At 35.8% G+C, this 24,244-nt stretch overlaps 2 protein-coding genes across 3 annotated transcripts; one reads left to right on the top strand and one right to left on the bottom strand.

Annotated features, from left to right (window-relative positions):
- Window positions 1-18,663, top strand: LOC113233758 (developmentally-regulated GTP-binding protein 2). 2 transcript variants are annotated; one of them, XR_003310735.1, is made up of 9 exons: window positions 1-223; window positions 562-719; window positions 2,011-2,181; window positions 2,642-2,785; window positions 6,285-6,392; window positions 7,233-7,390; window positions 10,610-10,736; window positions 16,507-16,741; window positions 17,039-18,663. XR_003310735.1 is itself a non-coding variant. In XM_026468947.1 (8 exons), exons 1-8 carry the CDS (start codon window positions 160-162, stop codon window positions 16,666-16,668), a joined length of 1,092 nt encoding a protein of 363 aa, XP_026324732.1. In that variant the 5' UTR covers window positions 1-159; the 3' UTR covers window positions 16,669-16,805. The 2 variants fall into 2 exon arrangements, 1 of the variants encoding a protein (XP_026324732.1); XM_026468947.1 differs by lacking the exon at window positions 17,039-18,663 and having other exon boundaries at window positions 16,507-16,805.
- A 2,674-nt stretch (window positions 18,664-21,337) lies between these two features.
- Window positions 21,338-24,235, bottom strand: LOC113233905 (ER membrane protein complex subunit 3). Its single transcript, XM_026469134.1, has 5 exons — window positions 23,999-24,235; window positions 23,600-23,738; window positions 23,220-23,337; window positions 21,758-21,919; window positions 21,338-21,607 (listed from the first exon to the last, which is right to left on the bottom strand). Exons 1-5 carry the CDS (start codon window positions 24,145-24,147, stop codon window positions 21,432-21,434), a joined length of 744 nt encoding a protein of 247 aa, XP_026324919.1. The 5' UTR covers window positions 24,148-24,235; the 3' UTR covers window positions 21,338-21,431.
- Window positions 24,236-24,244: the final 9 nt, after the last annotated feature.

Below are 24,244 nucleotides of genomic sequence, written 5' to 3'. Positions count from 1 at the left end.
TGAATTGAAATAAAACTCACAACAACAAGCTCTCGAGTGTCGACAAATACTTATTTTTATATGAAGGCATTATGTATTACGGAACACAATAAAAGTGAACAATATCTTTGAAAATATTTATCGTAGATTTGATTTACGTGTTGTGTCCCAGTAGGAAACATGGGTATTTTGGAAAAAATATCAGAGATCGAGAAGGAAATTGCTAGGACACAGAAGAATAAAGGTTATTTACCATTGTTATCATCATTATATAGTAATTAGCTCGTTGTGAAAAATAACACAGGTTATGTATATTGCCGCTAGAAATCATGTAAATTACGTATATATTAATACATAATTTGTAACGTACAATGTGCCAGTGCTAACCGTTGGTCACTTAGATCGTGCAAAATATAATATACTAATAACAAGTTATTATGAAGAAGATAGTCGCCTGCAGAACTATGTTGTTATCACTTAATATATTTGGGTGTGTGTTGGACTATGAGTGTGTGGATTATTTATTTTTATTTGTGTTTATATCAATTTCTATACAAAAACTTCAAAAATAATATTTTCCAGCTACCGAGTACCACTTGGGGCTGCTAAAAGCGAAGCTAGCCAAGTACCGCTCACAATTGTTGGAACCCTCAAAGAAGGGAGATAAAGGAGAAGGGTTTGATGTGCTTAAGTCTGGAGATGCTAGAGTGGCCCTTATTGGCTTCCCTTCTGTTGGTAAAGTAAGTAAAAGTAAATGAAGAAGTATATAGTCTGTTGTATAAAGAGCAGCCTTAGGTTATCTGGGAGAAAGCCAAGTTCTGAAGTAAGAATTAATCATGAACCAATATTGACGAAAGGACGCAAACATAAAGGATGATTCTGATTAGCAGGGCGACATAATCGTTCAGTTTAGTAAACCAATTACGTAAAATGGGGTACAATTTGCTTGAATATTAATGCAAAAAAGTTGTGTGTCAGCCATCACTAGCTAAAATACCTTGAAAATTATTTTTATTTGTTATTCACTTAAAAATAATAAAGCTATTATAACCACTATTGCTGCTGGAAATAGAAATGTCAAAATTATTAATAATTTAGAGATTTATGTTAATATTGAAATTTATTAATTAGTTATTTGGGACAGATAATAAAAATATATTGGATGCCCAGTTCAAGCCTTATTCACAAGATAATTACATGCACACATACCATCACACTTGTCTCTCACTGGGGCAGGACTATCCCCCACTGTTTTCTTGACACACCTCTTTTGCTTCCTCCACTCACAATCTGTCTTTTGACACACACATTTATTCTTGACATTTTTGAAGTGACCTTTTTAAGGTTATTGTCTATCTGATTGAGAAAGATATGCCCAAGTCAAGCTTTCTCAATGTTCACTCCATGTTTGCTATATAAAATTTGTGTTGTCATTCTGTTAATACCTGTAATTCCTTTATGACAAACCATTGAAGCATTCACTTTTCTATTCTAAATTACATAAACAACCTGAAGGAGCGAAACTTGTCACTATATTAGTATATTGTTTCATTATAGTTTTACACTTCTCTTTTTGCATTACTGTTAATCTTGGGCTGCAGCTGGACTGTCCTTTAAAAAGGAGTCCAAGTCATCCCACCATCGCTGATGTGGTCTACTGTGTCTCCTTTTTGAGTTGTGAGTTCAACTTAGCCACCTTCTGAGCTACATCAACAATTTGGGTTTGTGAGTGCAGCATACTGTTGTTGACACAATTGACTAGTTTCACACCCGTTTGCTGCGCTCTATTGCTCGTTGGCAAACCCTGAGTTTGAATTTGTGAGGTTCTGTGAAAGACCATGTCTGAGCGCCATAGGTGAGAACTGGAAGTATGGATATATCCATGAGTCTACATTTAAGTGACATTGGTAGATCAACCTTCATTAAGTCTTTCATAGACCAACAGCTCAATATGTTTGGAATATGAACAAAAATATATTCAATTTGGAGTGGGTCATGTACTCGACTCTCATAATACGTCATCTCTTCCAGTCCACGCTCCTATCAACTCTAACACACACGCACTCTGAGGCAGCCAGCTATGAGTTCACTACTCTAACTTGCATCCCCGGCGTGATCGAATACCGCGGCGCGAATATACAGCTGCTAGACTTGCCTGGTATCATTGAAGGCGCCGCGCAGGGCAAAGGTCGTGGACGCCAGGTACGTTTTTTGCTAAAAATTCCTGAACAACTTTGAACGAATGAAGATAAAATAGACGTAGTTAAACAAAAAGGATCCAATGTACATCCAGTCACTTTCGAGATATGGCAGTTTGAAGTTTAAAAGTGTTTCTCACTCTTATTTTATTTTCGAAACTTTACTATAAGTTTTGAAAATAAAACGTGTACCTCCAGAGATATTTATTTATGTTTATATGTCGTTTTTTTTTTGCTGATCTAAGAGGTTAGACTTTAGGAACCGTTTGGTACATATAACTAATTTTTTGATAATTTTGTGGATTGGATTCTTTTTATTAACTACGTCCAAATCATAGGGAAACCGGATTACTTGGCTTTGTTATAACCAGAAAAATTACTGAAATGAGATTGTATCAAACCTTTTTTTATTATACATTATTGTGTATTTTTTGTAATCTTATTTATTGTATTAATATGACCAGGTAATAGCAGTAGCGCGAACCGCGGACCTAGTGCTAATGATGCTGGACGCGACCAAACCCTACGTGCACCGACAACTCTTGGAAAAGGAGTTGGAGAGTGTAGGAATACGTCTCAATAAGCCGAAGCCGAATATTTACTTCAAAGTGAGTACAAGAATTTTCAATACAAGGGGACACACAACCAGACTACAGCACATAGGTTACCAAAAATTTGGCTCACCGCTCCCTTACGCAAGATAAAAACATTTCATCGCCCACCACTGCAAAGAATAATTCTACTGTCCACTAACTAAAACACGGTTAAGTGACCAATGGTCAAATATCCGTTTCAAATAGCAAAAAATGGAGCACAAAATTCTCTTTTAAAAGCAGCTAAAATTAGTTAACATGTTCGACTTATTGGAACTTACCCTAACGATGCATAGCTGAAATATCATTAAACAGTTTCAATATTCTAAAACTGGGTTATGGTTTTTTATATTAACCTAAATTTTTTATATTAACACAAAAAAAGTCACAAGGAAATAAGTGTATACATGTAGTGTAGTTTATATATAATTCAGGTATTTTTTGTCCAGCACTACCTGGACAGTATCAACGCCCCCCAATCGTGGCCCCTACCTAGGACTCTTCAGCCCCCACAGGGGGTCGGTAAAGACAACTTTTTCTTACTTGGAATACTATGCTATAGCTATATTATTTCGGCCCTGATAGTAGTAGCACTATGGAAAAGTTATTAACATAGTTCAATTCCGAAATTAACTTTTTATGTTGTGTTTTAAATAATTCATTTCCAACATAAGTCATAAGTTCATTATTTCATCTGTATTGTGGGTACGACATAGCTGTGTCACATCATGTTATTTATGATCTCACTGAGCAGTTTTATCTGCAGTATAGCAGACTATTGCTTATTTTTAAATAGCATTTTTTGTCGTGATCTCGTAAATGATTTTGGCTTGGAACAAACGTTTTAGTTCCATCTAAAACATCTAATCAATATATATATAATAAAAATATATACTCTCCTTGTACACCCGCCGCGCGCCAAATACAAACGCACACTTTCGCATATCCTCGTGGCGTCACTCGTGTTGGACAGTGCGGATCGCACGCGCCATTAATTATTACAATTGAAGCATTCCCTCTGTGTTTAAAAAATGACATGACAAGAGTAGATGCGTTTATTATTGTGTTTGTGGTTGTTTAACAAGAGTACTTCAAATTCAGAATTGTCGTATTCGCATGAAAAGCTATTTTAAGATAACAATACATAATAATAATAATAATTATTTATTTGTTTCGAGTAATATTGACTCCATTGACTTACAATTTATGGACGTCGGGTCTGCGCTAAAAAGTGTCCGAGCTTATAGAGCGTGAAAATCGTATACAGAGCGTCATTCACGCTTTAGTCTTCGTTTGTTCGACTGACAGCGAAGCAAGCAAAATTAGACAGTACTGCGATGACATTACAATTTAAATTCAACGTTTTAGCTTTTTCATATTCCTTTACATGTCACTACGTTTAAATAGGTTGACTTGGAACATTTTTTTCGTGGTTTTTGTATTAGACCCGTCGTCCATTTATTTGTAAGTCAATGATTGACTCACATGATTTGTAAGTAAACAATTTAATACCAATATTGGTTGGGTACAAAATTATACACAAGACTCTGCTGGTACTGGTACTCATTTGTCCTGCAGATTTTCCCGACTTAAAGGCAGAATCAAACACATGAATTTGCCCTTTCTTTTTATTGATTAATGGCTTTTAATTGAAACAAATAATAAAAGAATTTGATTAATTCAATTAATTGATCAATTCAGTCATTCGTCATTTCACACAATTTGTATTACTTAAATTTCCAATTTCCCACTTCTCCTTACAGTCACTTTAAAACAAAAATCTATTTGGTGTCGGTCTTTTTCGCGTTTTTGATACTGTATTGACTGCTTTTGAGAACAAACAAATGGTGGCATACAATACACAGCCAAGTAATCTGTGGTAAAGGTTGTCATTTAAAAAAAAATCGCTAATGAGGTGCCCTAAGTAGGAATTATTCGAAACGATACGATACTTGTCAAAAAGTACTAATACCTGAAAAGTATTGAATGAAAAGTATCGAGTACAAAAGTATCGGTATCGGAGGGAAACGTACTCGATACCAAAAAGTATCGATACTTTTTCCGTGTCCCTATCTGCTGGATACATGTGAATCACAACAGTGCCTCATCATGTACGGACAGTCGAGCCTATCCGCTATCGATGGGGTTGGGGCTGGCCCGCACCCGGCGCACCAGGGCCGTGCTTCGCTTAGGCAACGAAGCAATCCACTTTAACTTAAAGCCTATATGTATTCGACTGTGTCAAATTTCATTTATAGAATCGTCATGTATACAGGTATGCAAACTCGCATTTCATTTCTATTTGATACTCATACTCCCGTAACCGAGATATCAATCCACGATCCTGGTATAAAAATATACAGTGCTAAGTTATTTTATTAATTTTGTATGAAAAACCTTTTTATTAAATTTGACCAACTTCTGCTGTCTCGATTTTTTTCTTCCGGTACAATGAAGTCATCCTCATAAGAAACTGAGTGTAGTAGCATTAAAAAAACAGTGAGTTTTATTAATTTTGTATGAAATAATATTTTATGAAATCTGACAATCTTCTGCTGTCCCATTTTTTTCCTCCAATACAATGAAATGATCCCTTTGTGAAACAGAGTCGATCAGCACTAAAAATAATTTTGATCACTTTTATTCATTTTTATGGACAACTCACGCTTGAACAAAAAATTTATTATGCCATATTTTTTTCAGAAAAAAAGACTTAGGTACTGGTTCCTAAGACAGTTTCCTTGTATCTTCTATGGTTTCGGATTACTCCATACTGTCGCATTTAAAACAAAACACTACAATTATAAGTACTGCCTTTGACAAAGGTTATTTCAATAATACACGTGAATGTGCTTTGAGTGACGTGTCCCGAACAGGCGGGAGTTGAACACTTATCTTATTACTATGAGTGGTCGGAATAGTGTGTTCCAAATGAGTAGATAAATGTCTACATACAAGGAGTGACACGGAGTACTTAAAACCACCAAATGTTAATTAATGAATTTTCGAATCCCGGATTTCTGGAAATAGTTTTACAGCATCGTAGGATTAAAGTAATTGTAGTGGCGCTGTGGAAAACATGCATTAGATAACTGACCTTTTACCAAAGTTATAATTTTTTAAATAAGCTACAAGTAAAAGCTTGTTTTAATATTGCGGATACTGTAGATACTTTTCAAACTGTGATAGTTTAAAAACAAGCATTACATAGCTCTTCTACAGTTACCTAAACCGTATTTGCCACAGGAACATTCTTAGGAAGCCATCCCGTCGTTTTGCGGTTATTTCTAACTCAAATATCAGACTTCAATTTCTTACAGTCTTATTAACAAGCCAATATCACGTTTTATTTTATATTTCGCCAATTCATCTTGTTTCTAATAACGAACAAAAGGCTCTATGGCGTGCATTTTATAGATACACAAAAACTTTTTTTAGGGTTCCGTGTTCTAAGACGTCTGTTCGTTCTACGTTTGGGTTTTACTAAAACTAACTTCTCATGTACCTTTTTCAGATTAAAAAAGGTGGTGGTCTGTCGTTTAACTCAACATGTCAACTCACAAAAGTGGACGAGAAAATGGTGCAAATGATCCTACATGAATACAAGATTTTCAATGCTGAGGTAATATTTCCAATTAAATTCAGTATTACCACTAGACTTTAAGCCTAAATATTCTTCTTATAGCATACAAGTGTAACAAAAAGGCCCAATATATAAAAAAAAACTATGGACGCCTTTCACGCGATCATATATTGAGGCAATGCTGCCGATATTAATAGAATCTTTGTCCTGCAGAAACGTGCGGGTAGGGCAATTTACAATCTGGGCCCCAGAGTCTCTATGAGAGATAAGTTTAAATAGATTAACATTCTTATACTAACGACACAGTACATTTATGAAAATGTTATTTATGTTAAGAAAAATATTAATTTTTTATGAAGAGTAGTGACAGACATAACGTTAATACGAGGAATAAAATTATACTAGCTGTCCTTGACAGTCGTCTTCATAAAGTCTCAAATTCATTGAAGGGGCAATGTATACGCTTCTACAATAAGATTCCGATTGATATTCAAAATTTGGCTTTTACAAGGTTTAAAACTATTGTGAAACACAAACTTTTTACTAAACTTTGTTATACAACTTTTGCATACTTGGATGACAAAGATCCGTGGTAGTGACCCGTTTAGCTTTTTCAGGTATTTTCGATCTAAGATGTTTAAATTAAATATAGATAATGATAAATGTATCCAAATGTATATTTACAAAGAGCGAGCCCTAGAGTTTCTTGCGCATTCTTCTCAGGGGAATCTGCCTTACGAATGAGCAGTAGAATTTAATCAGTATGACGTGTAATGTGCTTAGCTGTGAAATAAAGATTATTTGACTGTAACTTTATATCGTTTTGAAAGAAATTTTCGTGATGGGAGACAAACTTACCAGTATGTTAATAATTGTTAGGTGCTATTTCGCGAAGACTGCACACCGGATGAGCTGATCGACGTGATCCTCGCGAACCGAGTGTACCTCCCGTGTCTGTACGTGTACAACAAGATCGACCAAATTTCTATCCAGGAGGTGGACAGGATAGCTCGAGAGCCTCACTCAGTTGTCGTCAGGTTTGTATAACATTTTCTCTGTAGCGAAATTATTAGAGATAGAGATATATTTATACGTACACATGCACAGTATGCAATACAATACACTAAACATATTTTTTTAAGATTACACATAAGTGTTCAGCGTGTTGCGTCATTAACTGGCATTCAAATATATAATAGAAAATATTATACAATGTTCGCATTTATTCTTAAAATCATATAACATTATATAATTTAAATCATATCCTATTACATTATATAACTTTTTTTTCATGGAATAATATAATTAAAGAAAAATTATGATTTAATAAAAAAGAGGCATGCATATCAAAGTAGATATGAGCGCCGGCCGGGCCGCCGACGCCGCCCCGCCGCGTTTTTCCTCGCGCCGCCGCCGCCGCCGCCAATAAATGCAATCAGCGCGCCGTTCAGTTCGATCAGGCGCTCCGATCGTACGCACGCGCACGCTTCGTATTGTGTATGTAAAAATGGCGACGCCAGAAATTGACAAATTATTTTTTTAAGCAAACATCTTTAAATATAAAGTCACTAACTTTTGTCGCCCATCTGTGCCACCTATGCTGAGGCCGGACGGCACGCTGGCCTATACTGCAGAAGACAAGGCAAATCTTTTTGCCTCACTCTTTGCAAAGAGTTCGCGTCTGGATCTCTTCTTACCTCAGGCTGGTTGCACTATGGCGCCAATTCGCTTACGCCAAAAAGAGGTACTTAGAACTCTGCGGAATCTAGACGTAAATAAAGTTAGTGGGCCAGGTGGAATTCCAACACTAGTCCTACATAACTGTGCGCCTGAGTTGTCTCCTGTTCTCACACGCCTACGCCTGTCCCGCCTCTCACTTGGTGTAGTTCCCAGGTCGTGGAAGCTTGCAAACGTGCAACCTATGCCGAAAAGGGGAAGCAGAGCTGACTCTGTCAACTATAGACCTATTTCAGTCACTTCCATGCTCTACAAGACTGTGGAACGTGTACTCAACAACCGTCTCCAGTCGTACCTTGAAGACAACGACCTCCTCAGTGATCGCTAGTACGGATTCCGACGAGGGCGAGCAACTGGGGATCTTCTTGTGTATGCCTGTCACATATGGAGCGAGGCTATAGAAAAGCAAGGTGAAGCACTTGCAGTGTCTTTGGATATTTCTAAAGCCTGCACGCAAACATACTTCATAATCATAATTTCTCTACGTATACACAATATGGAAGCGTGCGCGTGCGTACGATCGCAGCGCCTGATCGAACTGATAAAAATTTGATTGCTATAGAAAATACGTTATTTTATTTTTTCCTTTGAAAAAGTATTTGTATATTTGTATTTGTCGCGCTCACGCCGCGGGAACGCCGTCGTCGCCGACACTTTTTCGTCTGCGCGTCGCCGCCGGTTGGTCTATTATCGGCGCTCGTATCTATCAAAGTAATAAATACATATGTAGAGGGGTCACAGACTTCAAATTTTAAATGTCAAAAACTCAAGGAATTCAAATAACGCTTTCTTCAATCTAGACGTAGGTAACATTTCTGTATCGTCAGGTAATACATTATATAATTATACGCACATGTTGTAGTTTTTTTGATGTTAATAAAAAAACTATGTTTTTTGACAAAAATACGCATCTCGAATATATACAAGGAAGGAAGGGACAATATTCTTAATTTTTTTTAATAAGGGCTTGCAGCTATCTCTCATACCAGCATCACACTTCGCCCTTACGCTCTTCTTCCGTAGGATAAAAGGAATGATTGATCAATAATTCATTATTTATATTTCCGCTTTTAAGGCGAAATGGTGTCGTGATTGCATAGGTTCTGAAGAGTGTGAGGTAGACGCAGAGGGGAGCGTCTCAAATGTACTATACTTAAACATATGCCTTTTAGAAATGAAGAATACTCTTTTATAGAGTAAAATGGGTAAAATGAGCTCATAGTCTCCTAACGTATTTGTATATGTGTAGAACCCGTGATCTCTGCGTGGCAGACCAACATGGCCACCGAGGCAGTTATTGATTGTAAATGATTTTTCCGTATTTGAAAATAGTAATTAAATCAAATCATTTATATCAGACCAAGCAAATCCATATACATACAATTACATAATTAAAAGTGCCAATCAATAACATCGGAAATTAAAATTAAAAAATTAAATACATAACATAAAAATTGTAACCAAAATAAACAAATTAAAGGAAAACAAAACAAATTTCATTATTATTGAATTAGAATATGATAAAATTACATTAAATATAAATTAAAATTAATTTAGCATTAAATTAAAACAAAACGTGAAAATTTTGCGGAACTATGTGAGTTTTTCTTCGTGCGAAGATTGTTCAATAATGTTCCGGGCGCCATAGTTCATCACCGGTATATTTCATTTTCATTATTATACATATAATAGAAATAGAAACCATTTATTGTAACGCCACATTATAAAAAAAAACACAAAAACAAAGACTAATATAACTAAAATTGAAATAACACAAAGAACAGCGTAAAAACATTTCAACAACAAGTTGCATAATACTATACTGACATGTGTGCGGCTGTGGCGTGTACAACAGGATCCCATTAAGCGAAAGTCACAACCAAGGCTAGGTTGTGACGCTGGTTTTCAATGGGCCCTAGCCGAGTGAGTGAGAGTGACGGACGTATGCGTCCCGGAACAGATAATAAAATAAAATAAACTACGTAAATACTTAATCATGAGTGTGTATAGTGTTATTGCAGTGTGTACTCTTATATCGAATAAATACTTACATAATCTTTGCAATATATACATACAGGTATAAGTGTGTGTAGTGTGAAAACAAATTAATAAAATATTTAACACATATTTAAAGTACATTACTTCAAATATATTAAACAAGATTATCTAGTTTCGTAAAATAAAAGTTCTTTGACTTCAACATTAAACAACTCTTGTTCTTAAGCAGTTACTATTTCGAATAATGCTATGTGAATTAACATGTTTAAATGTTTACGATTATTAAGTCAAATAAAAATATACAATCAAAATAACGTATCACTGTTATAAACATCATTCCATTATCATATTTTATTAGAAGTAATTCAATTGACTCTAAAAAAATAAAAATAAAAGATATAGGAGCGCAAGATCCGCCATGTTTGACACGAGTAATAATATGTCGCTAACGGTTAAGAAAATCGTAATGATGAAACCTACACCTTGAAGAAGGTTCTTAACCCTGAGAAAATTATTTCCAGCTGCAACATGAAGCTGAACCTGGACTACCTGCTGGAAACGCTATGGGAGTACCTGTCCCTCATCAGGGTGTACACCAAGAAGCCCGGACAGCCGCCGGATTTCGACGACGGACTGATCTTGCGAAGGGTAAAGAAACTTACACCTTTATCGTTCCATCCATGTTCAGGATGGAGACACCTTTCACGGTCTTTATTGGCTCACATATTAAGTTGGTTGTGCAGAAAGGTGGTTGGGATGACATCTGGTTACCGACGTATAATGAAACAAGAACTAGTTAGTGTCTTTTATTCACTCATGATATAAACAGAAGTGAATTAATAATTGCATTACAATATGAACAATCTTATACCTACTTAACATTTCCTTCAATACGCAATCCAATGACCCACTAAAGATGTCACGTTACATGCCATTTTTGCATATGCGAATACCTGTCTTCTCCCTTATCGTAACTATCATTCAGCGACTCGCCTATCCATAACAGTTGCAGTGCCACTCAGAGCTTTAAATCGCAAAGATCTGAGGGGCACTGCGCCCATCGCCTGAGACATAAGTTGTCGAGTCCCATGTGTCTGTAGTAACCGGAACACAATAATGCTCGCATTACTGCTTGGCGGCAAAAATATTTAAGGTTAAGGTTTGACCTAACATAATCTATTCTCAGATCTTCTCCAATATATACTTATGAACATATTTACTGGCCACATAGCAGATAATTAAAAAAAAGTATTATATCGATCGTTTCATTTCGATTAAACGTTCTGTTATATTTTGCCAATGGTTCATAACAACGTGTACATCGCGATGTTTTAGAGATGACACATTGTTCTGGCAAACGGGCGTATGAAGGTTGTTTTCACAATTGAGCCTTTTTTCATCGTTCCTCTATCTATGGTCATAAGTATAACATTCCGGAGACTTACCTTACCTAGAATACATTAAAAAAATACAAAAAGAAATCCACTGTGAAAGACCAACACACGACAGACGGCCACCGAAGGTATTTCATCACTTTTGGTATGACATTCTTGTTTATAATGCTTCTCTGGAATGAAAAAATGTAGCGCATCACTAAACTACAAAATCGAATTGATATCTCGGACTTCACACACCCTTACATATTGAGAAGTCTCTCTCTATCTAGGCTTTTATGATCTACAAATAATATTTACTAATTCCTACTTTTACTATTATTATAATTTTTTATTTCTGTCTTGAAGAATTCTGTCAATGTCTAGTCAGTCATGGGGGATATACTTTTTACAAATGTATGTTTAACCTCCTAACACCCCCCTGGGTCCCTACCTATAACGGGAAGAGCGCTAAATGCCCAACGGACATGAAAATGTATGTATGTATCTAAACACTTTATTGCACAACAAATCAATTTACAAATATTTAATAAAGAAATAAAACGTCAGTGTACAAAGGCGAGCTTATCCCATTTCTATCAAGCACATATGCCCACAATTTTTTATTATTGTTATTGTATTTTCTAGACACCCTATGGTCACTAAATTGAATACGATATTTTCATTATGTGTAACGTTTATGTACATTTTGATGTACACTGGGCCTTAGGAGATAAATTTGAGACGGGGCAGCAAGGCCAGCTACATTAATCGTTGTAGTTACAAGGAAACGGTTCTAGAAGACTATCCATGAATTTTGAAGATATTTTGATTGGCATTCACAGATTTTGAAAAAATGGTACAGTCTGCAAAATAAAAGACAACTTTTACAAAACTTTTTTTATGCGATTCGATTCGGTCTCTGGTAAGGATCAATAGTCTCTATGGGACCAACGAGGTAAGAGCACTCGAAATGTCAGAAATCGCAAAAAACTTTTTACCATACATTTTGTAGGGACATATTTAGTAATCAGTTATTCTAGGTAGTTAAGGAAAGTAACAATAAGGAAAGTAACAAATTGACAACGTATTATATATTTCAAAATAAAAACAATGACAAAAAGCAAAATAACAAAAAATCTATGCCAGTAAGTACTCGAATAGATTGCCGCCTTGGCGGATGCATTGATTCGCTCTCTTTCGCAAAGAGCAAGTAAGTAGAAAGTAGAAGTAGAGTGCAAGTGCGTCTTTTATTCTAGAACACTGTTGTATTTTTTTTATAAATTTCATTTTTTACATAGCTCTGAAGAAAAAAAAACAAGTGGCGTCAGATCAGGACTGCGAGGTGGCCATTTGATAGGCCCATGTGTTCCAATTCATTTTTTTCCACATTTGAGAACATTTTGATTAAAAATCGTATTAAAAGTGACAATTCGATATTAACAAAACGAAACAAAGCTGTTCCAAATTTAAAAAAGAATGATATGATTATAATTTGGTTTTACTTAATTTTTATTTATAAATTAGTGGCCAGTTTCTTTTCTAACAAAATGTTTTCATTTAAAATGCGTGGTAAAAGGTTTTTTGCGATTTCTGATATTTCGAGCACTCTTACCTCAGTTGGTCCCATAGAGACTATTGACCCTTACCAGACACCGGATCGAATGGCATAAAAAAAAGTTTTGTAAAAATTGCCAAAAAAAAATCATGGATAGTCTTCTAGAACCGTTTTCCTGTAACTACAACGATTAAGGTAGCCGGCCTTGCTGTCACATCTCAAATTTACACCCTGTATATTGGTACTAGCAAAGGGTCGAGTTGTATTTTTTTCAACTCGAGTGACTCGACTAGGTGTATGACGTAGCAACCGCCAGTCGCGAGTACAACTCGAACCAACGATTCACCGAGAGGTATCCTCCTAGGATACCTCTCCGCTGCGGGGGCAGCGGGAGGTTATGCTGGACTTCTACCGGCTAAAACCCCGCGGTGGCCTTCTCGGGTGCTTTAGTGGGAAGGATCCGGGATCGAGTTTGCGCACCGGAACTCCCCCAGCACCTAGGAGGAGCTACGTCCTCCCCTTCCTGTCCTCACGACGAAGCGGGCCACTCCGCCCCGTCGTCCTCCTCGCGGCTGCCTAACTTCGCGGCTGCCTAACGCGAACGAAGTCCCCGCTTCGATCGCCCGCAGCCGCGAAGGTACACCGCCGCCGAGCAGGATCGGCCCTCTCCCGATCACCCTCGGCGACCTCCTTCTGAAGCATCACCGCTTCACAGAAGGAGACCACTGCCTCATGGGACTCTTGATCCGCCAACATAGCCGCTACTATGCCTGGCGGAGAGAGATCTCGCCCGATCCGGGCAACCAGGATGTTCCGCTCGGAGGCCCATGCCCGCATGGAGAGTATCTGTGTCGAAAAGTGAATTATTTCTACTTACCCAAGTCAAAGTGACGACGTTTTATTTGTACAGTTGGCATCTTAAAAGCGAATTTTTTAATTATTTTTGTTTTAATTTGTGAAATAATATTTACACACACTGAAACACTTGTTTAATGCAGTAAGCATCGAGTATATAATCAGAATTAGAGACGAAATGTCATTTAATTTGTTTGAAAACTATTCAGCCAAATCATTACTGTGACAACTGTGTTCCGATTGGCCAGCCCGAATTCGAAACAATTGACGGGTGTCGTCTCTTGTTGTTTGTTTTTTTTTTTCCACTTCAAATCTTCCAGTTTAACTTGAGCTTTGCTATAATGGACGAAAATTGAAAAATTACATATTCAATATTTAGTTACCGATGAAATGTGATTCCGTTTGTTTTGTAATTAGATGTTTTGCTTTTTCCCACACCACCGAATGGAACGGCCCCCATTGTTAGAGATATTATCTTGATTACAATAAATACAGAATATTTTTGGAATATACGGAGACGTACACACAGGTCGATTGTTGACGATGTACTATTCAGTTTTCTAATTTGTGTTTTCAGCACAAACGATGATACGCGCTTGATTTTGTGATAGGAATTTATTTGCCTATTCACTTTGTATTTCAACAGCCCTAAATTTTAGCTTTTGTAATCGGGATATTTATTAACTATGATAAATAAAATAAATATTGTTTAATCGCGTGTAATTTTTGTTTGTTGTTAAAATTGGCTAATACAATTTTGTTATTTAAATTTAAAAAAGACATTCATTCTCTTTCAAATGTTTTATTTACGTTTTAGGACAATTCACAGTGTAATTACTAACACAGCTTTTATACAATCAGGATAAGTATTAATTTGCACATTAAGGAACTTCCACATTTGGGAATACAAAGTTTTTAAGAAATGAAAGGACAGATTGACAAAATCATAGTTATTCATAAAACATCAATGAGAAAGAAAGAAAAAACAAACTAAACGAAAATAACAAAAACAATAACAGACATATTACATGTAAAGTGTCAAATTTGGTGATGTCCCGTTTGTCGTCTATGTTTGCGTAGTCCGCCATCGATAATCACCGGTCAAATTCTGAGTAATAAAAGAAATCTTTTGTAATGTTCATATTGACAAGCTACTATGCAACTGTCGTTTACAAAAAACCTAATAATATAATATAGCAATAGTTGACATTTTCCATACTTTTTCATACATTTTCCATACATTCCCATACTTTTGGGCTCACCGTCCAATTAGGCAAGAAAAAAAATTTCAACGCTCACCACCACAAAAATAATTGAAAACACGTATTTTTTATATTAACTTTAACACAAAAAATCACAAGGAAAAGACCAAATTTTATGTAAGTACTTATAAAGTACTTACATAAAATTTGGTATTTTTCCTTCGGGTTCTTTTTTTTCAAATATGGCGGCACCCCCTGGACAGCATCAATACCTCGCGATTGCTTCCGAGGCCCCCTAAGACTCTTCAGCGCCCACTGGGGGCAGTAGGGACCACTTTAGAAACTATGATCTAGTTTAAAAAATACAAATGTTACTTTTAAAAGAAATCGCCTTTAATGCTACATTTTTTTCTATGACAATGAACAGCCTATAATAGAGTGTCCATTCTTCTCATATACCTCTGCAAACTTCATTCTACTTCCATGGGACTTACTATCATTGTCCTAATAAAGTCCTTGATCTCATATCTCCTTGTCCTTGATCTGAACTATTGGGATACTCTGATCCCTGTGATGAGCCCTACAGCTTCCTTCCTTTCTCCTACCTCTGCCACTTCTTCATGCCCCCTTATACTTTCAGTACAAGTGGCGGGTTTCATTTTAAATCTAGTTATTTCTTCATCATACTCTAACCTTCAGGCCATCTACACTACAAATATATCAAAGTTATACAAATATATCAATAAACATTGTGCAACCTTACCTACTGTAATGCCGACCAACCAGTATACTCCCAGCAGACTCCTGATATCTCAACTTCAGTATTTTTTACGCCTGAACTGCGACACTAGTTCCCTACTCTTAGGTATCAAACAGACTAAATTTGTTAATGCTCATTACAAAACGAATACTAAATCGCGATTAAATTTGCGACAGAGTTAATTAAATAACGATGTCTTAAATTGTATGCAATTATTGCAGTTACTAATTTCATAATCCGAATGTCTACGCAGCTATTACAACTTTTTTTTAATATCATGTGATGGAACGAATTACGTGCGCCTGATGGTAAGCTACACGCCTGTCCATAACAGTTGCTGTGCCACTCAGAGCTTTAAATCTCAAAGATCTGAGGGGCACCGCCACTGCGCCCGTCACCCTGAGACATAAGTTGACAAGTCCCATGTGCCTGTAATTTCACCAGCATTCTTACGCTTCAAAACCGGACCACAATAATGCTGACATTCTTCCCTTCCACTTCACACTTCCCTTGACGAACTCTTTCACAAGGAGCTCTACTGCTACTAACATATAATATAAATAATGAATAAACTACACTCTATGAAAGTAGAGCATACTTGTTGTCTCTTATATTGTCAATAAATGTCATTGAGGACAAAAACGTTTAACTTCTCTAATAAATATTGCAGGGTGTGACAATAGAACACGTATGTCACGCGATTCACCGCACCCTCGCTGCTCAATTGAAGTACGCTCTCGTTTGGGGCACCAGCACCAAGTACAGTCCACAGCGCGTCGGCATTAATCACGTCGTGCAGGACGAGGACGTCGTGCAGCTCATCAAGAAGTGATAGTGGACCTTACAGTCCATTATAAAAAATAGGTTTTTTTTCCAATGAAATGACAATTGTTAGTTTTTTTAATTGATAATTTTCTTTTCACCTCACTAGCTCGGAAAGGCTTTCTTTCTCATTAGAAATCTGCGCGCCAAGACATTTTGGTACACCTAACTTTTTCTTTCGATGAAAAAAAAACATAATGACACGTTCGACTACGCAATTTGTCGTACGTTATTTTATATAATATAAATCCGTTGGTATATTTTATTCTTATTATTGTTGACATTAAATTGACAACGGTAACTAATTTTGTTTATTAAAACTTGTTTGTTATAGTTCAACTGTCTTTCTTTCATCTACCATTTTCCTCGCTATAGTGAGGTGAAAAGTTGTGTGTTTTGCTCGTCAGCAAAGTTGTTTTGCGTCTCGTGGCTTGATACGTTCGCTACGCTCAGAATTCTAATGTTAGAATCCTTCGCTTGCTCAGGTCATAAAACGAGCACTCGCGTCAAACAACAACTTTGCAGCCTTGCATAACAAATAACTGTTGCCGTCCGAATAAATGATGTTTTAGAGGTTTCGGCGGGCCCTCTGAAGGTACTACTAAATGTTTTTGTTTCTGTCGCTCTTGTTCACTACGATTACCTTGGCAACAAGTTCAGTAAACAGAAAACCTGTTTTAATAAGATCCCCACATTATTTTCAATAGATCAGTGCCTGAGCCATGGCTTTGCAGTGACAGTCGCAAGTGACTGCACAAATTTTGTGAAGTGATATTTCATATACAACATGATACTATTTTATTTTATTTTATGCTGTCACTAGTGACAAATGTCACTGTAAATTCATGGTAGATACCTAGTATTTTTTCTAGGTTTATAAAAACTTTGCCCTGTGCTTATATAAATTGGAAAAAATTGTGACCATTTATAAAATTAGAAATAGTGTGTAAAAAGAAATCAAAATCGCTAGGAAATAATAAACAAGCTATTTTTGTTTTATTTACATCAATTATCAAAGTTTTATTGTAATTAAAATTCAAATATTTTTGCCCCTTAATTAAATGTGAAATTTCAAAGGCCTTGCAATTACTGTTTCTCATTTAACTTAATAGATCAAAGGTAGCAATAATTTTAGGCCTGTCGGGGATTACATTATTTACCTCTTCCCTGATTTTAAATGATTGTCCGGTAGTTTTTTAGTTTACCTTGTAGGTTCAATTCACATTGCCGCAGAAAGACAGCGTCGATTTCGCCTTGCTGTTAGAAGACGTGCACAGTCACGGGAATACTCGAGCATTCGCGAGAAATGTCACGATTGCGCCTTGAACCTGTAGTAAGTGTTCAGTTATTTAATGTACAAGTTTTACATGACAAGTATGATGGACTTGGTATATGGGATATTGTTTTTATTTCGCTTAGTTGTGAAGCAGAAGAAGAGCAATAAAAGGAATATATTGGGATGCCGACAACATCTGCGGAAATTCCCGTAAATGTGCGAGCATTCAGCAAGCGCGAGAATTATCCGACCTTTTTTGGCTCATATTTGCGCTTTGTACGCTGCATAATTGTCATAATGTTCATTATGCTATGTACAATTTTATTACAAAAATTCGCTTTCATTCCATGGTAATTGTGCCAATGTAAATTGAGCCTATGTGTGCCGTATATCGAAAGATCTGTGCCTCTACCGTGAAATTACAGTGACAATTATCGCTAGGAACCGCGTAAAATATTTGTATACAAAATGATGTTTCTTCTTGAGACCGCTAGGGGCGCTATACAAAATTGTGTAGTAATTTACGCGGTCACTAACGACAACTATCACAGTACACTCATGGTAGAGGTACTGGTATATAATAGCGAGACATCACGCATTCAGTCTGTTACCGGGCTACGGTCTCTGCGGAGCAGTGATGCTGCAGGCTCATTTATATAGCTGCTTTTCCCTTTGAATGATACATAGAATTTACTAGCCATAAGCGTTGTAGTTATAACCTATTGTTAATGAAGCGATTTTGTACATAATATAAGGCTACATTGTATATATTTAATTGGAATAAAAAAATATAAAAAAATTAACTTATTTAAATTTTCACAAGGTTCTAGACTAGAGGTGCCCAAACTTTTTTGTCTCGTGGATCTCGTGCCATTTTTTTCTGTTTTGTGTAGACCCGTAGATTTGTTCACTTCACTTTTTATTTATATAAATGGCTCCATCATTATGAGAAATGACGATTTTTCCAATGTCACTGTCGAAAGAAAAAAAAGAAATACACTCGGCTCTGTTGTGCCATTAACCGGTTTTAGATTTGTTTACAAATTCATCAAAATGTGTATTTGACAGCTGACACAGTGCTACACATTTTGATAAGTTTAATAGCATAGTAAGAAACTTTAAAAAAGTATATGTTTTTATATTTATACAGGGTGCTCCATCGTGCGTGAAGCAACTCAACAGCATAATATGCTATGTCCGGACGTGTTCTAACCATGAGATATGCTAAAGCATCAACTATTTCGCGATTGAGGAGGCTTTCCATTGATACCTCTTTCCCTGATTGTGAAGTCAGCCACTATCTCGATAGACGTGGAAACAGGGCTGCAGTTTGTCATTCTGAAACGGTCTAAAACTTTTTTGGCATATATACCTCCTCCTGATCGCCAAAAGTAAGGCCAAAATAGTCAGAGTAAAGTATGCGTACTTGTTATTTCACCAGAATATATTTTTCGCAATTATAACAAACACTGGTGTCCACCAGGGTGGCTGGACCAAACGAGAAACTACCTTAGCGCTGACGGAAATATTAAAGAAATAAAGTGGCCAGTCATTCTGACGTCAGGTTGGCTGACCACTTTACGTTTTTCATGGTTCTAGCAATATATAATTTACGTTTTTTATATAACAATTTACTACCTAAACATACTTTTTTCACTATTTTAATTTAAAAATAAAATAAAATGCCTTTGCAAATGTTGTCTTCTAAAAAGACAGTTCATCTCCGTGTAATTGCTAATAATATTTTTTACAGGCGCTTGCAATAAGCTAACAATGGTTTCTGTATTATCTTTGCAAGCAATATTTTATATTATAACAAATATTATAATATATAATAATTAATTATATTAAAATTATTAATACAAAGTTCGAACACTCAGAAAAAATTCCTTCGATCCGGCCGAATTCGATTTAGTATTAATCTGGATCTTTGTATTAATAATTATTACAAACTAGTGAAGTAATTTCACAAAAAATAATTGAATATCAATTCAATAAAAATTAAAATACAGTGAATAGCGACATCTCTCGCCAGGACTGGTAGCTGTAAAGGTACTAACTGGGTGATAATCTTTCATAGATTTCTCATAGATATGTAATGAGTTCGCTTTTCTAACGTCATTAGTAGTTGAATGAGCATATTATGTTTCAAAACCAAAAGGGCGCACAGTGGGCCCAAATTGATAATTCGTTGGCTTAGGCACATTTTGTGGAATATCGAGCTGATTTAATATGATAAATAATGAAATTCTAACCATCTTTTATTCTTGTGTAATTTCTTGACAAACAGATACTATCAGAAAAAAAATCATGAAGAAATACTTACTTACGTTTTTTTTTTTTCCAATAACATGAAAATCCGTTTTGGGGTGATATGATCACATTATAGTTCCAAAAATTTTTCAGTTCACTGTGTGTTCAGTGATTTGATTGTGACTTGATTGAAAAGAATCTGGACAGCAGATGTTGGTCAAACTTTGTTATTCATTTTGTATGAAAATGTTCTTTATTAAATTTGACCAACTTCTGCCGATTCAGTTATTTCTTCCGATATAATGAAGCTATTCTATAAGAAACTGAATCTATTAGCATTAATAAAAATTAGTCAATTTTATTCATTTTGTATGAAAAAATATTTTATGAAATTTAACTTCTGCTGTCCCGATTTTTCTTCGTCCCATACAATGAAATGATCCCTTCATGAAACTGATTCGAACAGCAACAAAACAAATTTTGATTAATTCTATTCATTTTTATGGACAATTCACGCTTGACCAAAAAATTGACTGTGCCAAAATTGTTTTCACAAAAATGACGAAATGGTTCATATGACAGTTTCCTTGTATCTTCTATGGTTTCGGATTTCCCCATACTGTCCCATTTAAAAAAAAACGCTGTATACACCGAAAATGATCAACAATTTGGCGTAGCTTTCAAGAAAAAGAAATGTAACAGAAAGACGGTAGATATATATATATACGTATCGTATTTCCACTACATCGGGAAGTACGCTTTATATTTTTAACAATTGTGAGATCTTGTACTCGTCGTAATAGAACTCCTTATACTAACTACTTATGGTGGCGTGCGGACGCCGGGCGGCCTCGCTACTTTTGCCTTTAAAAAATTTAAATAGCTCTTTAATGGCGACAATACTATGACTTGTTGAGTGTGTGCGTTATAATTTATTATTTATAATTTATTTATAATATTTAAAAATGTCAAAAATATATTATTTTGACTCTCAAAAACTCACCACAATCCAAAACAAAATGAATATTTTTTTTTCTAAGCATATTTAAATAAAATATTATTTCCTTTAATTAATACCTTGAATTTACGTGCATACCTTTCATAGAGTAAGTAAAATAAAAGTTTATAAAAAAAAATAGAAGTTACAATAACATCCTTTAATAGTCTTAAAATAAATAAACCATGGTACACTTATTCCATACACACCTCTTCAAGTTAAACTAAAATAATTTGAACTAACAACTTCATGTGGCTTTTTCGCTATTAATAATTAGGTCGGTTTCCACTGTGGCTAAAGCCCATTTGTGTTCTGTGATCTCGAGTGCTTCCCATTCGGCTTTGAAGGCGGCTTTTGGGTCTGGAGGCATGGCCATTGCTGCTCCTGACATTTGTTCTTGCATTATCTTCGACTGATCAGCAGCTGGAGATAAAGACAACTAACTTAAGCACATCCATAATCACTGGAAATCCTATTACTTCAAAATATTTAATCATCACGCAGGATAACTGTGACTAACTCCAACCTACTCTACCAATAAGACATGCATTTATCATAACTGTGTTTGCTTACCATTATTCTCTCCCAGCACAAGTGCATAGATAGTTCTCAGGCCAAACACATTGAGGAAGTACCATGAAGCAGAGGAGACCCATGCGGCGTCCAGGTGTGCCAGCTCGACACCACGTTGGAGCATTGGCTTGAATCGCAGTGTTAACGGGAATGGAACTTTGGCTGGAGAAAATTGTCCTTTGATTAATGCAATGCTGCTTTTTACAATATTGATGCTGTTGTATTTCACAATATTGATGCTGTTGTATTTTACATTGTTTGTTGAACTTAGTACAGCTTAGATCACTGTTTCCCAAACTTTTTGGCTCTCCGCCTACTTATGTAAAATAAATAATTGAAAACATGTACTTTTTATATTAACACAAAAAATCACTAGGAAAAAAATTATATGTATACAGGGTGTTGATTTGCATTCTCGCCATATTTAAGAAATTAATAATAGAAATAATGCTAAATCATCTAAAAATATTTAAAAAATATTCTGTTCAATATTCTGGCTAATTGTATCTAGTAAAGTTTTGTAAAATTGTCCCGCAAGTGTACTCACTGCAGAGGACAGTGACCCTGCCACTCGCTTCACCGATCGATATGGAATCTTTCTCGATCACTTATTTACCTATTTTTTAATTCATGTTTATGTATTAGTATTGTTATAATTTACTAATTATTTACATGAGTTACAAAAGTTAACTGAAAAAATATTTTTTGTAACTTAGATTTGGTACTAACCAACTTTAGGTTATATGAAAGTAGTGCTAGAAGTACCTAGCTCCACAGCTGGTGGCAGGCTCCGTACCAGAGCCAGCCACAGAAATGCAGTTTCGTTTCAACTTAGCACATTGTTCACAAAAGAAAAAGCAGAAAGAAACTAGAGACTATTTTCGCCCGCAATTCTTTGACACTCGTAACCTGCGTAAACTAAATGTTTTATGCCATAAGAACGCACTTTATGGTAATGCAAATGGTAGCAGTTTTTTTTTGCTATGGCAAGCAAGGTGGACTGATGATCTACCAATCACTTGCTTGATACAATACTCCCGTCTCTACTCATACCCTGCCACCAAATAGATCTAAAATGCATATTTTCTGCACATACTGCACATAGGTCATTGTTCAAATGGTTGCCAGTACCTGTGGCATGTGTAGTGCAAGACAATGACCTTTGGATCAAACTTAGTTACTGCAATTAAATATAAAATAAGTATTTAGGAATTTTTTTTAAATTTTTTTTTAAGTAATTTAGGTTCACTTTCGGATATAGAATGACCTCTGTAAATATGGCGACAACGCAATTCAACACATTGTATAATGTAGTTTGTTAATATAGATAATTTTAGTTTTTTTCAAATGCGGTAGCACCCCCTGGACAGTATAAACTGCTTCCAGGGTCACTACCCAAAGACTATTCTATTCTATTCTATTCTTCTCAGAAATATTACACTTGTGATTGTATGACACTCACTAGTAAGGAATCCACTGAACATCCAGTTGATCCAACCTCCTATGACGATCATGGGCAACACATTGGTCACATTGCCTTTCAGCATATCTGTCATCATGCCTGGGTCTGTCATTGGGTTCTGTTGAAAGCTTACATGTTTAGATCATAAAATACAACACCAAAACGTGGCTTGATTGATTGATGAATTCAGGATGAGAGTCGGGTCAGTGACCGTTATTAACATGCTAAATGGCACAAACTATAGATCACATTGTTTTTGTAACAGTGACAAATAATAAAGTTCCTAATCTTAAATGGTACAATTTAAAGTGTCTCTTCAACCTTCTCCGGTAACTTCTTTTTACTCTAAAACTCTAAATCAATTGACATGAATTAATTACCTGTGAAGCCGCAGCTCTTTTCTGCACCTTGAAATAACCTGTTTCCTCATTATTGAACCAATGACGCCGCATCGCAAACGACTGCCGCGGCAAGTACTTGCCGTTCTCACGCAGAAGACGAGCACGAATCATTACCTGACTGTAAGAATTTTCCAAATTATGGAATTACACTTGCTATCAAAAGTTATTAAATAAAAAATAAAGGTGCAATAACGAACATGTCCATGTATTTATTATCACGTGCAATTTATATGACTTTACAATAATCAGACTATACGGTCATATTGATTAGTGTTGGTAATTATAAGTATAAATTAGGTTATGGATAACATCGGATCATTAGGAAGGTTTTCACGCGTTAAATGGATAGTAAAATCGCCAATACGAATAAAAGGTTACCTGTCTTGAACCTGGATAAGCTCAATTTTCTTCTGCGAAGACAAAATTATAGATACATAGTGCCTTACAATTCCAACTAAAAAGGTAATCACAACGATGGGTAGAAATACCCAAACTCGTATATTTGGATCTAGCAGTAGTTCAGCCATGTCGTCGCAGTAGTTTCCTGTTCGATTTTCTTTTAGTTTATTAACCAATTAATATAAATTTCCCTGTCTCCGCTCTTGACTGAAAGAATCGTGAACA

Source organism: Hyposmocoma kahamanoa, unplaced genomic scaffold (assembly GCF_003589595.1).
Source record: "Hyposmocoma kahamanoa isolate Upper Pololo Valley unplaced genomic scaffold, ASM358959v1 80, whole genome shotgun sequence".
Taxonomy (NCBI): domain Eukaryota; kingdom Metazoa; phylum Arthropoda; class Insecta; order Lepidoptera; family Cosmopterigidae; genus Hyposmocoma; species Hyposmocoma kahamanoa.
Note: the sequence above shows the minus strand (reverse complement) of the source record. Positions and strands in the feature narration are given on the sequence as shown.

Coding starts and splice junctions, on each gene's coding strand:
- LOC113233758 (XM_026468947.1), top strand. CDS start 160: ATGGGTATTTTGGAAAAAATATCAGAGATCGAGAAGGAAATTGCTAGG. Junction 2,786..6,284: donor AGCCGAATATTTACTTCAAA/GTGAGTACAAGA, acceptor TACCTTTTTCAG/ATTAAAAAAGGTGGTGGTCT. Junction 7,391..10,609: donor CCTCACTCAGTTGTCGTCAG/GTTTGTATAACA, acceptor AATTATTTCCAG/CTGCAACATGAAGCTGAACC.
- LOC113233905 (XM_026469134.1), bottom strand. CDS start 24,147: ATGGCTGAACTACTGCTAGATCCAAATATACGAGTTTGGGTATTTCTA. Junction 23,338..23,599: donor AAAGAGCTGCGGCTTCACAG/GTAATTAATTCA, acceptor AGCTTTCAACAG/AACCCAATGACAGACCCAGG. Junction 21,608..21,757: donor TGTGCTGGGAGAGAATAATG/GTAAGCAAACAC, acceptor CTTTATCTCCAG/CTGCTGATCAGTCGAAGATA.